At 42.7% G+C, this 15547-nt stretch overlaps 1 protein-coding gene across 1 annotated transcript in view; it reads left to right on the plus strand.

Moving 5' to 3' along the window:
- Positions 1-15547, plus strand: part of C9H11orf53 (chromosome 9 C11orf53 homolog) — a 245624-nt gene that overhangs the window by 218744 nt on the left and 11333 nt on the right. Inside the window, 1 exon segment of the mRNA XM_032356730.1 lies at positions 3147-3256. Within this exon segment, the coding sequence (XP_032212621.1) occupies positions 3147-3256 (110 nt within the window).

Raw genomic sequence — 15547 nt, forward strand, 5'->3', positions numbered from 1 at the left:
GGAAAATTCGAGAATCACCCTTGAATCTTCCCTTTTCTTTCTCTCCCACACAGAAATAACTTTCAAATGTCTGCTCCTTGCCCTCCTGTCTCCCACTACTCAGAACCCATTATCTCCTGCAGTGGGGAGGGTTCAGTGGCTCAGTCGGTTAAGCATCAGACTCTTGATTCAGCTCAGGTCATGATCCCAGGGTCATGAGACTGAGCCCCATATTGAGCTCTGTGCTCAGCGTGGAGTTTGCTTAAGATTCTCTCTCTCCCTCATCTCCCATCCGTCCCTCTCTTAAAAAAAAAAAAAAAAAAAAAAAAGACAACAAAAATGAACCTATTATCTCTTGCATGAATTCTTCTAGAACCCTCCTGACTGATCTCCCTGTGGCTTTGTGATTCGTAAATCCACCCCCTACACAGCTGCCAGAAAAGTCTATCTAAAATGCAAATCGAACCACACTAGAGACTTAAAAGCTTCCAGTGACTCATTACCCACAGGATGAAGTCCAAACTCCTTTGCCCACCAGAAACTCCACGACTGAGCCTATTTGTTTCCTCTTTCAGCCTCACTTCCTCCATCACACATCTTGCTTGATTTCTGCCTTCTGGACTTTGCCCCTGAGGTCCTCGATGCCTAGAATGTTCTTGCCCACTTTACCATCAGCCTCCCCAGTCCCTCCCCACCCTCACAGGGAATTGACACGTCTATGTTTTCCAGAATGTCCTACGCATAATTCTGTTTGTTGCCCTGAGCACCCTTGCATTGAAATTATCTCCTAAGTTTCTCTCTCCTCCCACTAGATAGCAAATTCTTTCATATCCCCAGTTCGGACGCCATGCCTGACACACAGAAAATACTTCGATAAATCACCGATGGGTAAATGTGGCCTTAGGCTTCTCCAAAAAGGAAAGTATCCCATACATTCTAGAGGCAGCACCTAGATTCCTTCAGAACAAACATAAAGTCCTCAAGCTTTAAACTGGAGGCCAATTTGAAAGAATTGGCCTTTCATTAAAAGATATTTCATTCTTTCATTAAAAGATATTTAGACCGGGCACCTGGGTGGCTCAGTGGGTTAAGCCGCTGCCTTCGGCTCAGGTCATGATCTCAGGGTCCTGGGATCGGGTCCCACATCAGGCTCTCTGCTCAGCAGGGAGCCTGCTTCCTCCTCTCTCTCTCTGCCTACTTGTGATCTCTCTCTCTGTCGAATAAATAAATAAAATCTTTTAAAAAAAATTTAAAAAAATAAAAGATATTTAGACCAAAATTAGGTCCTGTTGAACTTAGACCCAAGGGACTATTCAAATAACTTTATTTTTGTGAAATCAGGTTTCTATGTGGCTTTATTTGAGCTAAATAATACGTTGCCTTGGAACCTCCATTTTTTTCCCCTCTTTCATTTTATCCAGGCATCTTGTATAAAACTTGGTAGTTCAGGATATTTTCACATGGCCATCTTGGTAGTTCAGGATATTTTCACATGGCTGCAGAGAGATTTTATGGACAAAAAAGCTGGGGCTAAGAGGCTGTGGTCCTCTCCTATCCGTGTGCAGAGGAACACATGGTCATGGAGGCACTGGCCACTGAGCCAGCAGCCTCCTCCCTCCTATGGGTTCCTCGGCCTCAGGTTTGGGCTGTGTTTCTTTCCTTTCTTCCTGACTTTTATTCTCTTTGTAGTGAAGTTTGACTCCGAAGTCAAATATATCCTAGACTATCCACAAATTTAACCAGATTTAAGAATTTTTTTTGGTAACATGCCCACGCGTATATGTGTGACTACCTTTCACCATGCGTACTGATGCTGAATTCTGTACCAGCTGAAATCGCTAGTGGGTGCAACAGCTCAATTAAAATGAACTGAAACCATCCAACCTACTATGGAACCATGATCTCAGAGTTAGAAAGTATCTTCTAGTTCCTGCCGTTCAGCTGCAATTCAGTGCTTGAATGCTTCTGCAGTTGTCCAAACAGAAGGTTCTCCTGTTGTTGCTTGACTGTCCTCCGTGACAAGGAATGCACCATCCCTAAGAGCAGTATTGCCAATTTCAGAATCTTGGGGAAAATTTCTTCTCTATAGTCTGTTATCTCTCTGTTAATTTCATCACGGTCAAAATAGCAAATGTTCCCAGTTATTAGAGCTACAATCCAACCTAAGTCTGGATCCCAACTCCATTGCTTATTAGCAGCTATGAGACAGTGGCAAATAATTCAGCCCCAGACCTCAGTCTCTTCATTCATAAAATGGATCAAATGAAATAATACAGGTAAATTAACGAGCATACTAGTATGTTTGATAAGTACTCAATAAATATTTGTTAAGTCATGAATGTCTCTTCCCTTATCCTTAGGCTAGTTTCAAAGCAGCAACTCTCCGTGTTGAAAGACTGTATTTTCAGGCGCCTGGGTGGCTCAGTGGGTTAAAGCCTCTGCCTTCAGCTCAGGTCATGATCCCAGAGTCCTGGGATCGAGCCACATATCGGGCTCTCTGCTCAGCAGGGGACCTCCTTCCCCCTCTCTCTGCCTGCCTTTCTGCCTACTTGTGATCTCTGTCAAATAAATAAATAAAATCTTTTAAAAAGAAAAAGAAAGACTGTATTTTCAATAATAAAAACTGCTTAATTTGGTGCAGTAAACAGAAACAGATGGCTTTCCTCTTAGGAACATAATCTTAACGCAGTCTGGTTGACCAGCACACCCTCATCAGTCTGGTTGACCAGCTCACCCGCATCAGGTAGGAATATGATATGGCAGGGATGCTGTCACTCTGCAAACTGAATCATGCAAATCAAACTTTTGCATCAGGTAGTAAGAAGCATTATTTCAAGGTGCATCCGATTCCTCATCTTGCAACTGAAGCATAAACTGTAAGCCTTCCTGGAATAAATCTTGACAAATCAGGATACAAAAACAGAGACATCTGAAGAGTTGTTGTGTAGAAGGTGGAAGGGGGTGGGGGTGTTCCAGGTAAGTAGAGCTTGGCCAAGTTTCTATCAAAGAAAGTGACTAAGTGACTTCTACTGAAGCCACTTCAGATTCAAGAAGTCTGTCATTCTTATGAGCAAACCACACCACAATGATGAGTCCTTGAATACATCCCCTGGGGAGGTTAACCTATCATTTCATCCACCTTTGATCATTGGTTCCATTTGCTTAAGTCCCAGGAGACTACAGCAAACGTGTGTATCAAGGCGTACGAGTGAAGCACACAGTCAAAGATCTACTGGCAGAAAAACGATCCAGGCAGACAAGTAACTCAAGATTCAATGTAAGTCTCGATTTAATTCATTCTGAAGTCTTTGCAAGCCGAAGTCCTCTTTCAAGGTTAGTTATTCCCCTCTCCCTTCTCTAGACACCGGGTCTCCCTTCTCCAGTCTGATGTTAAGTGTCATCGACATGTTATTCTAGATCTGGTAGAGACAGCTTAGAAAAAGCCTCTCTGTAGCATGCAAAATCGGATTAAAACATTCTAGTTGCAGACGTCTTCCATCTGAAGCCTCTGCCTGCCCTCCATGTCTTCCTAAATAGCTCCGCCCTGCTTCAGATGTTTCAGGAGTTGCACCCAGATCTCCAAAATTGAATCTAGAGTGGGAGTAGTGGTTGGCTACCAAGATGGGTTTGTGATTGCTTAGTCTGTTGATAACATGTAGCCACATGAACGTCATGTGTCGTCTCGTGTTGCTGGGTGCAGGACACAAGAGCAAACATGGTAAGCATGTACAGCATCGAGAACAGGGGCTGGCATAGAAGGCAATGGTTCTTGGGGGCAGGCGGCTCTGCTCAGAATGTGGGCTCAGGGTTCAACACCGCTCCACAATCAAACTGCCGGGATGCATTTCAAGTGAACCAACTCCAGATTCTATTTCCTCCCACCCAAGAACTTTTATTGCACATCTTCTGTCTTTCTTTATTTTTTTTTAAGTTTTTATTTATTTATTTGACAGACAGAGATCACAGGTAAGAAGAGAGGCAGGCAGAGAGAGGAAGGGAAGCAGGCTCCCTGCTGAACAGAGAGCCCGATGCGGGGTCCGATCCCAGGACCCTGGGATCATGACCTGAGCCGAGGGCAGAGGATTTAACCCACTGAGCCACCCAGGCGCCGCTGTCTTCCTTTATTTTAAAGCACCTCCTCTCTTCTAGTTCAACAAATGGAGCTTAGTTGATAAAAATAAAATTGGAGTAATTTGTTCCTTGTCTGTTTCTAGTGCAGTGTTTCTTCTGTCCGCTCAGAAGTCATGGGGATGTGCGTTTCAAATATCCATACCAATTTGGTCTCTTGAGGGAGAGAAAGGAGGGGATTCAAACTTATTTTTTTTAGATTTTATTTATTTATTTGAGAGAGAGAGCATGAGCAGAGGGGGAAAGGGCAGAGGCAGAGGGAGAAGGAGACTCCCTGCTGAGCAGGGAGCCCATTGCAGGGATTGATCCCAGGACCCTGAGGTCGTGATGCTTAACCACCTGAGCCACCCAGGCACCTGAGAGAGGGAATTCAGAGGCTATTCCAAAGGAACCACAGCTCTGTGAAAGTAACGTGGATTGGCCACAGCTACAGCCAAAATTGTGAGATCTAAGGACTTTCCAGTCATGGTGTCAATGGGGAAGGCAAGAATCACAGATCGAAGTCATAGTCAAGGAACAGATGTGGTATCTGCCCAGTGTGAGTGAGCTCTCACTCACCCCTTGGCATCATTGTCAATACATCATTCAGTGACAAGGCACAAGGCCAAACAGAATTACAGAAAAAGACAAGAAAGCATAGTATTTCTAAATGGGAGCCATAACTATATTCTTCTATGAAAAATTACCTAACATCTTTTGCTTAAGATCTGTGACTATCACATAATATGTTTTCATTATTTTTTTTGACATTTCACTCTTTCAGAGATGTAACAATATAAACATAATTCATAATAGGCCATATTGTTTAATTTTTTTTTTAATTGCAGATTCTAGGTCTCTGTCCCATGTCTTATTAATGTAGAGATTTTGAATGGGAGCCAGAGAATGATCATTTTTAACCTGCTTCTTGGGTGATTCCTTTGCACATCTGAGTTTGAGAACTTGACCAGAGAGCGAAGAACAGAGGTTTAAGCCTCACACAGCCAACGTTCTTATCTCTACCCAGATCACAGTTTGTTGAGCTACTGTTGTGGGCCCAGTGACACTGACAATGTTACAGTGAAAAGGAGACCAAAATCTGTGTTCAAAAAATGCAAGACCGCATAACAAACTCTAGACTAAAGACAAAGGACCAGGCAGCACAGCCATGTGATATGGGGAGTACGGTACTATTTGCATAAAGACAGTTTAAAGTGCACTTCCCTGTGTTGTCACATTGAATGGACACACTAGTCCTGTGAAACTGATATTTACACGGTTTCCCATTTTACAGATGGAAACATTGAGAAGAAGAAGAGGCAGGAAGTGATGGTTCTCAGTTTGCATAGTTAGCAGGTGGCAGGTCTTCTGGCTCCCAATTCAATATTCCTTTAAAAGGGACAGATTGGGGGCGCCTGGGTGGCTCAGTGGGTTAGGCCGCTGCCTTCGGCTCAGGTCATGATCTCAGAGTCCTGGGATGGAGTCCCGCATCGGGCTCTCTGCTCAGCAGAGAGCCTGCTTCCCTCTCTCTCTCTCTGCCTGCCTCTCCATCTACTTGTGATTTCTCTCTGTCAAATAAATAAATAAAATCTTTAAAAAAAAAAAAGGGGACAGATTGATGCGGACTGTGTAGAACAATCTGTGATTCATGCTACCTTAGTCCCTTTGGGCGCTATAACAAAATACCACAGATGGGGTGGCTTCTAAGAAGCGAGCATTTATCTCTCACAGATCTGGAAGCTGGAAGTCCAAGTTCTGGGGGCCAGCATGGCCAGATTCTGATGAGGACCCTCTTCTGGGTTGCAGACTGCTGACTTCTGATTACACCCCCACTTAGAGGAAGGGCCTAAGGAGCTCTCTCAGGGCTCTTTCATAAGAGCGCTAATACCATTCATGATGGTTCCCCCTCATGACCTACTCAGCTCCCAGAGTCTCCAGCTCCTAATATCATCATGCTCCGGGTTTGGATTTCAACATGGATTTTGGAAAGACATGAACATTCAGACCGTAGCCCATGCAAACAAGGAAATTAAAACACAGGAAAATATATCATGTGGAAAGAACTTGCAGAATAAGAAAGGTACAAACCCACCCTAACTATGGTACTCATTCTCGGGAACCAAGTGCATGGGCAACATGAACTTAACTTTGTCTACAGGTTCATATATATTACCTGAGATCTCAACACTCATGTCTTACTCTCAGCCTTGCTCCAATGCCCTGTTAAATTCAGGTAATTAAATGCATATTTTCCCAAAATATGGTTATTTGGGCTTACGGTGTCTCCATTATAAATTGATTTTACCGTCCACCAGTTAACCATTATTCTAGAAGATCTATATATCTCAAGAAGGACACCATATTCCTAGGAAGACCTGTTTACATCCTTGTGCAAGTGCAACCTGGTGAGCAGAAATCATGGAGAATCAGGTTGCTGGGGGGCACTCGGGGTTCTAATCACATGGATAATACTGAACCTCCCTTCTCTTTTTCATGCCAGTGTCCAGGCAACAGTGAGTTGAATGTCTTAAACAAGTTCAGATGGGAAGCAATCCTTAGGCATTTAAACTTTGCTACTGACAGCTCTGGTAATAACAAATGAGAGGCCAGCTTGAGGAGACTGGAGACCCAGACATACAGCTCTGTCATACAGAGCATTCTAGGCCAAGGGCCCAAATCCTGGAACCTGTACATGTTCCTTTCTATGGCAAAGTCGATGATTCAGCTAAGGAACTTCAGAGGAGGGACCTACCCTAGTTTATCCAAGGAGATACTACCTTGCCTTACGTTGAATGCTAGCACCTGCCCCTCATGAGAGAGGCTTTGAGAGAGAGACATAAATGGCACAGAGGAGAAGACACACAAAACAGCAAGGGGCAGGGAAGTCAGGAGGCAGAGGTTGGAGTCACACAGACACAAGCCCAGGAATGCGGGCAACCACAGAAAGCCGGAGGATGCAAAGGGTAGACACTGCCCTTGAGTCCCACAGGGAGCACAGCCCTGCCAACACGGTGACTTGGGCTCCCGGCTCCCAGAACCATACAGATAGATATTTCAGTTTCTTTAAGCCACCCGGATTGTGGCAATGTCTCACAGGAGACCTAGGAAGTCAACACACATATATGATGGAAAGTAAGTCTCTCCAGATACGTCTTCTAGAGGAAGTATCTACTGATGCCCAAGTTGGTGCTCTACTCTCTGTGACAACACTTCGACAAGCTTACACAGGCTGTGCTAATGCATCTTTACCACACTTTCCTTCCAGAACATCTGTTTTTGATACCATGAAATATTTTTCACATCTTTGCAGTAGGAATCAAAAGGAGAGAAATCCCTTTCACCAAAGAGATTTTCACCAAAGACTGGACTTAAAACCACTTCTGTACATCCTCGCCATGAGCCTGTGGTTTCACACTATTACTGGGGACATCTGGTTTTAAGTCGTGGTTTTTCTCTTCCTTTCTTAGTTTTTTCTGTGTTATTCTTTACCATACTACTCGATCTTCAATCAGAATATTTAAAATATGAGCCATTCACCCATTTAGTACCAAAAATATATATGTGTATATACCTAATTAGACTTTTGATGTAGATTTTTGTTACATGCTTTTTTTCAATTACATGATTTCAGTTGGGCTTCATAAAAGCAAATCATTGAAAAAGTCTAATAACATCACAAAATTCAGTGAACTCTCGGTTATCTATAGTAAAAAACAAAAAGGGATAACAAGAGGAAGCAATAAGGCTAATAGTCACAATTTTTTCATTTTTCTTTGAAATTGAGTGAATGATTTGCAGGCTCTTGAGCTTTCTAATCAAGTTTTTCTTAAGCTATCATAAAGATTCGTTTAAAATCATTGAGTACACAACAGCTGGCATGAGGGTAGAAATTTTAACTTACAAAGTAGGAAATAGAGATCAGTCTGGAGTAAAAATTATTAGCAGCACAGGGGTTTACAGGGCACTGTGGAGGACATACCGATGAGCCTGGGATCAGCGTCTGTTGTTCAGTTTCTTTGATTGGTTTATGGGCATGCTAATAACTATTGCCCATTCATCAAAATGCTATAGTGAGGAACAATAAGGAATAGACAGGAAAGTTATTTGAGATTAATATTCTACATAAACATGAAGGAAAATACATGAAGTTTTCTAGGTTGTTTGGGAAGGCCTGAACTGAAGAACATGTTAAGACGAGACAGCCCAAGTGGGAAATATGTTTGGATTATATCAGTCTTAAATTATAAATATTATATACACGTACAGACCGAAAGTTAGCTGTTTCCGTTGTCATGATTCTTTTACATCAACCTCGATTGTTTGCTTTCCAAGTCATAACGACTTTCCTCTTCTCTATTTTCCTAAATCATTACACTTAAATTAGCTGCTGAAATCTCCATGCCAAGAACACATAAAATAGAGCCATATTGTCAGCTGGGTTGTCTTGGTTAATAATATTTCCTAATTATTTCTGGAAGGAAAACATTGTAAACACAGAAAGAAGCATGACAACAGTAACTATTGATGGAAGAATTTGGAGGAACAGAAGGTAAATGGGTGCCATATAGTGCATTTATGGCCTAGAGTAATTGAAAGTGTTTGATCTTTTGTTGAGAGATGGCGAAACTCTGTAAGGCAGATGTGTATTGCCTAGCTCCCTCCGTAACTGTCTGCCTCTCTATCAACACTGCTGGCTACAGGTCTGTTTGTTACATACCCAGCTGCTGTTTTGCAGCCAATCAACAGGCACACGTCAGTCACCACCGAGTGCAAACACGGTGATGTCCGTATCTGCAATTTGCATTTGGATTTCTCGTGAAGCATTTAAAAGAAGTAAGGCAATTGGCAACTGTATATTATAGCAGCTCAAGGTGCTCTGATTCCTCTGAAGCTTTGAAAAACACATGCAAGACATCTCTTCTGCACCAAAAGTAAAGGCTCCTTTCTCAGTCTGTTTTAACCCTTCCTTCTGGCTCGAAGTGATCATGGGCAGCTCCTTTTTTCTCACTGGGCCTCAGAGCCCTTGTGAATAGAAGCAGAGAGTTAGGTTCTTCCCATCTCAGGGCTCAGTTTGCCTTGATAGCTTTTCCTGACCTCAGAACATGTTCCACCCACTGCCAACCCTATCCCCAACTTCCAAGGCCAAGCTGAAGCCCTCTCTGTTCTGAGAAAGATGAGTCACCTTTCCGCTAGTTCAAATAGAACTTTGCAGATTGAGTTTTCAAGGGAAACGAGGAGCAGAGAAATCACAGAAAGCATGAGGCCGATTATGGAGAGCACAAATGTTCTGACACTAACTTAATGTCTAGTCGAAGATGGTATGGGTGGCACCACAGAGATGACTTCGAAGCCTGGGTCTCCTCCTGTCACCTCAGTTCTCTCTGGGATAGATAAGAATTCTTACTAATGATAGTTATCATTTATCGTTAGGCTCTGATAGAGGGACTTAAGAGTTTTCATTTATATACTTTACAACATACGCCATTTGTCAACAGGAAGCACAACGGACTTGAGAGGGTTGTTAAGAGGACTTGAGAGAATCCATTGTGCTATCTGAAAAATAGCTATTTTTCAGATGAGGAAAATAAATATCAGGTAGAAAGCAGTGGAGTGTAGATTTGACCCAGGTTTGCTGGATTGCCTTTGTTTTGTCTTCTTAATTTACATCTCTGGTCCAAGGAAGGACTAGCACTGGAATAACCACTTTGTCTCAGGCCCTCCACTCAGTGCTCTTGTGACCCTTCAGGTTCCAGGCATGATGGTGGGTCATGACCTTTGACCTCAGCCCTCCTGTCCCTGCAGTGGTTCTTGTAGGTTGTTTACAGGATGCCACACCCAGTCTCCGTTAGAACCATTACCCTCTGTGTCTGTGATGCCCAGACATCCTTAGAAGAACTAGACACAAAAAGTTCTTGATGTCCTTCTAGAACCTATCTCTAGCTCTGTCCTAGAACTTGCTTCCAGACTGTCGTTCCTCTCTGTCATTCCGCACCACTCCTGGACCTCTGATCTCTTGGTCTCACCATGGCACCTGGCCTCTCTATCAAAAGAGGAAAACACTTCCTGAACCAGAGTCATACCACACCACACTGACCTTGCAGACTCTTCTCTGCTGCTCTCCTAGAGATCTCAAGGACCTACCTCACCCAGCCTACTGCTCACTGCCCTTTTCCTCTTGCCTGTAGCTTCCTCTCCTGTGTCTTTTGATAAAGTATGTTTTCATTTTTTAATATTACCTAACTACCTGAGAAGCTGGTATCCCATGGCTCACTCCATGGGAATGGATATAGAACGTCACTTCGCCCTTAAGAAGGCAGAGAGCATATCGGCTCCCTTTCGAGGGCTGGAAGAGACAGAACCCTGAGCCCAGGGAATGCAGAGTTTATCAGGTCAGGTGACCTGCTATCTCTGGTGATTCACCTCTTATATGCTCTCCTAGTCTCCATGGTGTCCAGCATTCTCTCATAACTTCACATACTATCAGACTCATATGTATATTCCTGATACATATAACAGCCGCTAAAGAAAGGAAGAGTAATTTCCTTATGCTCTTAACTTCTCATGAAATGTTGGGAAAAGATGAAACAAGGTAGACCACCAATGGTCTTATTTCCTAGACACTAAGCCAATTTTTAATGTTGGGTGCTAATTCTGATGTTAATGTGGATATCAAAAGCAGTCTTTACTGATTTTAATCAAGATATTACCCCCCCAAAACCTGCTGAAACTTGGACAATGTATAGGTTGTGCTACTTCTGTTTGGTATTCTAATGGTGGTAACTTAATAATGAAGAGACTAAAAGAAGAAGACTATAAAATGATTATCCATGCTTTAAATTTAGGGAATCAGCCGTACCTTCCTTTTTCAAGGAAGAAATCCCAGCCGTTGTAGCCATGACTGTCCTGTCAAATCGAAGAACAAAGCACTTGTAAGTGAAATTGAATCCACAGTTAGAAGAAGGATAAGATTTGGGCAGTGGTCCCAAGCTCTGAAGATATACGAGTGCAAAAATGCCTGTACAACCATTACAAGAAATACCCATGTTCTTCTCTGATTTCTTAAAATTTGCTATAAAGATCACTTTTTGCCTCAACTCTCATAAACTGAACCCACCCTACCATGTGATTTGGCTTTATGATGATTTTCCTGGTTGCCTGGACTCAACAGATAGTCATCGATTGACCCAGTGTGTGTCTTCCTGCTTTGCTAGTGTTTTGTTTTTCTTATTTTTTCAGAAGTAACTGTCCCTCTGTGTTTGATTGCTAAATCTCTTAGGAAAACTGTTATTTTTCTTTAATAAGTACATGTTACTTTTTTTTCTGAATTGCCGGCAGAAGGATCCTACTTATTTGTAATGTTTTCAAGGGAATCAGTGTCTACCCTGGGAGTGTCTCCCCCACATCTTTTGCTCCCTCTTATATTTCAGGGCTTTGCATATCCTTTTTAAGGTTGCCAGCTAACCCCCTTTATGAGCCCAGAAAGAATTAAAAAAGAAAAAAACTGTTTTCTGAGCAGGCAATGCCTTGTCAACTCAAAATACCCATGTTTGAATACAGAGGTACATATTATGTCCTTGGCATTCATTTGAATGGACGCTTTATCTATGCCTTTCAAAATCACCCATTGTCTGACTTTAATTAGCCCACTATCCTGCCTTGTTTATAGAATTGAACCACATTTCCAGGGCTTTCCACGTTCCCCACCCAACCACCTGCTCTTTCACAATTCCAGAAAATTTTTAAAATAATAATAATAAAGGCGAACCTTTTGCAAGCAACTTATTTTTTCAGCTGTTCTAGTAGTTCTGTAGGTTTTTTTTTTTTTAATACCACGAAATCTAAAATATTTCCTGGTGGTGAATTCTTTCCCGCAGCTTGCAAAAAACATCGAGCTCTGCGGTAAAACAGCCACGGCGAGTCCACGTGGCCAGGCTGAACTTTCTGCATATTCTGTTCCAGCTGTAGTACACAGGACCATTTGTCCCCAAGTAGCTAGTGGCTCCTGTTGTCCTTACATGTATTTCTGTATTTCTTACAGAAATACAAATAGCATTCCAAAGGCACACCCCGGGTAAAAGAAATTCATTTCACTTTGTAACTTGGGCAACAGAAATCACTTTCTCACAGAGACAGCCTGGACGTCATTTCGTGCCAAGCAGGAGAGTTTTAACAGTAAAATGTCAAGAAACTGTCAGAAAGTTGGAATTCTGTAATTGTGTTAGCTTTCCAAAGGACATAAAATAGTTCATACACCAGAAATGTAAGACACTTGGAATCATAGTTTGTTGTTTTTTTTTTTAATTTTGAGATTTACCATAAAGATATGCCCTAAATTCTATTTTTTTAACTTTTATTAAGGAGCTGTTTTAATTACCAAAGAATGCATAGTAAAATTGCATAGTAAAATGCTTACTCATCCTCTCGTCCTACTTTCCCAGGGTCACAACACTGAGTTCCATGTACAATCTTCCAGAATTTTGCTATGACATTTTATTAAAAAGAAATTATGTTGTTGTACCAACAAGTCAATGAACATCAAAATCTATGTTCAATATTTACCCGTACATTACAAACATGCATAAATTCACATTCTCGTGGTAAATTCCCTTTCCCCAAGAGAGAGTCTAAAGACTTGAGGTCTTCAGTTTTAGCTCTATACATTTGAGGGCTGTAAGCAAATGATTTAACCCTTTTATGTCTCTGTTTTATATCAACTGTGTAGTACTTACTTTGCCAGAGGCTGGTAATAATGAAAACCAAGGGCACAGAACCAGATGAGCGATGTCTTTGTGAGATAAATCCTGGGCAATCTAGGGCTTTGCAGACAAAAGGCAAATGTTTTCAAGCATAGATGTGTCAATATTCCTTCCTCACAAATGCTTATTGGACCTATACAATATACTATTAAACCATTTCAGAATGTAGGGGTTTTCTCTTTATAAATAGTATAATCTGAGGGAGACATGCCAGTCCCCTCTTCACACGCAAGCATCAGCGTGGACATTGGTGATAAAGAAGAAAAGACAGAAAGAGCCCTGGGAATTGGTACATCTGGAACAGGTAGCCCCCAGCCCTTAGCAGCACTCACACAGCAAGTGTCAGCCCTTGGCAGGCTCTAAAACAAAGCCACCTCAAATTTGATATAAATGTTACATGCTGACCTCCTGACACTCTGCCCCAAGGACAGCCCATCAGACCCCCTCATCACTGGATCTCTGTTCAGTTGCAACAGCCCCTACACTCATCCGTCATCCATTCCTGACCCACCATATTCAGCACCAGATTCAGTTTGCTAGAATGCCAATACAACTGTGTCCACATGGCTAATGAGTTTCTAAAAGACCATTGCCTGCTATAGGGCAAAGTCCAAGCTCCTCAGCATGGCTCATAAAAACCCTTTATAACCCGGCTCCTACAGCCTCCACCACTTCTCTTCAGCCTTCTGTCTGCATGCTTCCTGCCATTTCCATGTCCATGACACACTGGCCACACATTCCAGCCTTTGCTTTTCTCCTCAAATACAATGGCCCATATCCTGTCTGCTTCCTGATTTCCTCTCATCCTTCAAAACCAGACTCATATCTCTCCCACAATATAGTGTGTTCAGCCACCTTCCCCCAGTCCCTCCTCACACCTAGGAGGCTCCTTTCTCTTGCCTGCATTCCTTCATCCTTCAGTGTCCATTTTAAGCCCTCTATACCTCAGTTTCCCCCCCTTGTCTGACTTCCAGAGTGCGTAGAGCGTGGGCCACACTCTAGTGCATGGGTGCATGGACTCCAGTATCTCCCCCTGTATGATATGCTCAGTTGCCTCCCCCCAGGCAGCAACTCACTGCACCCCACCCCCACTATACGATCTAGCCTGCGCCTCCACCATGCGATCTAACCTGCACTGGAGTTCATGAGCTCTGCACTGTGAGAGACTTTGTCCTGGGTGCGTCCGCACCAGTTACTTGATGCTGCGTGAGAACCCACCCTAACCTTAGTAGGTGACAATAACTATTACCTATATTTCTCACAGTTCTGTGGGCTGGCTGGATGTTTGGCTGATGGTTTCCCCGTGGCTCAGTCATAAAATGGCCCTTAGCTGGAGGTTCATCCATGCTGGGAGTCCAAGATGGCCTCCTTCACATGTCTGGCAGTTGGTACTTGCCGTCAGAAGGAGCACTGGAATTCACTTCCAGTGTCACTCATCCTCCAGAAGTTGAGACTGACTTCCTTAAGAGATGATAAGGCGGGTGAACAGATGATAAGAGATTTTAAGCAGGAGAAGGTGAATGTTACACGTCCTCTTGAGGTCTAGACTCTGAAGTACACACCACATCACTTCTGTTACATTCTATTAGAGCAAGTGACAAAACCATCCTAGACTCAGGAGGTAGAGGGACAGACTCCACTTCTGGGTGGGAGAGGCTGCAAGCATGGTGGCCATAGTTAATCTACCACAGACGTCTTGTCTCCCAAAGTAGATCCCAATCTAATCTCTGGAGTTGCATTTCGTCTCGAACTTGCAACACTCAGCCCCACACCTCGCCCATCAGAGGTGCCCAGGAAGTGACGTAACTTGCTTGTTACATCACTGAGGAGCAGAAATTTGGTAGTCAGAGACTCTGGGTTGAAATCTGGTTCTGGAATTTACTAGAAGGGCAATATTGAGCATAGTACTTAACTTCTCTGATGCTTGGCTTTGGTTTCCTTGTTCGTAAACCTGAGATGATAATATCTAGTTTATAATAAGATAACCTCATATAAAGGACCTGACACATGGTAGATAGATGCTTCCAACTGAAGTTCCTATTCATCATGGACTGTTTTTCTTATTTATGGTTAAATTACTATGCAGCTCAGATAAGTGGCCCATAAATCAAAACCTGCCTCAAACATTGCAAAATGAATAAAATTTGGCATTGTTCATTCATAGTATAAGATTTCACACCAGTCAGAATGTCCCTGCTTCTACCACATACTTGAACATTAACAGAGGCATCTGATTCTCCATGCCCATTTTCTTCTGGAAAAAGGTATTCCAACCTAACATGGATAACCATGGACTCACTGTGTTACCTCCAGCATTGACTTCATATTCATTTCAAAGTTGAAGGAAAACTACATGACCTATGGTGGGTCTAAATCCAGATCTTAAAACCCGATTTTAGGGGCGCCGGTGTGACTCATTGGTTAAGCATCTGAACTCTTGGTTTTTGGCTCAGGTCATGATCTCACACTCGTGGGACCCAGACCCGCATCAGGCTCTGCACTCAGTGTGTAGTCTGCTTCAGACTCTTTCTTCTTTCGCTCCTGCTAATTCTCTCTCTCTCTCTCTCTCAAATAAATATATAAATCTAAAACAAACACACATGGCTCTAGAATGTTGAGTATAGTATCACCAGCTTGACCCGTCTCTCGACCATAGGTGTAATGACAATGAGATATTAAATATATAAAGTGCTACGGATTCTTTT

The sequence above is a fragment of the Mustela erminea genome, chromosome 9, assembly GCF_009829155.1.
Source record: "Mustela erminea isolate mMusErm1 chromosome 9, mMusErm1.Pri, whole genome shotgun sequence".
Lineage (NCBI taxonomy): Eukaryota > Metazoa > Chordata > Mammalia > Carnivora > Mustelidae > Mustela > Mustela erminea.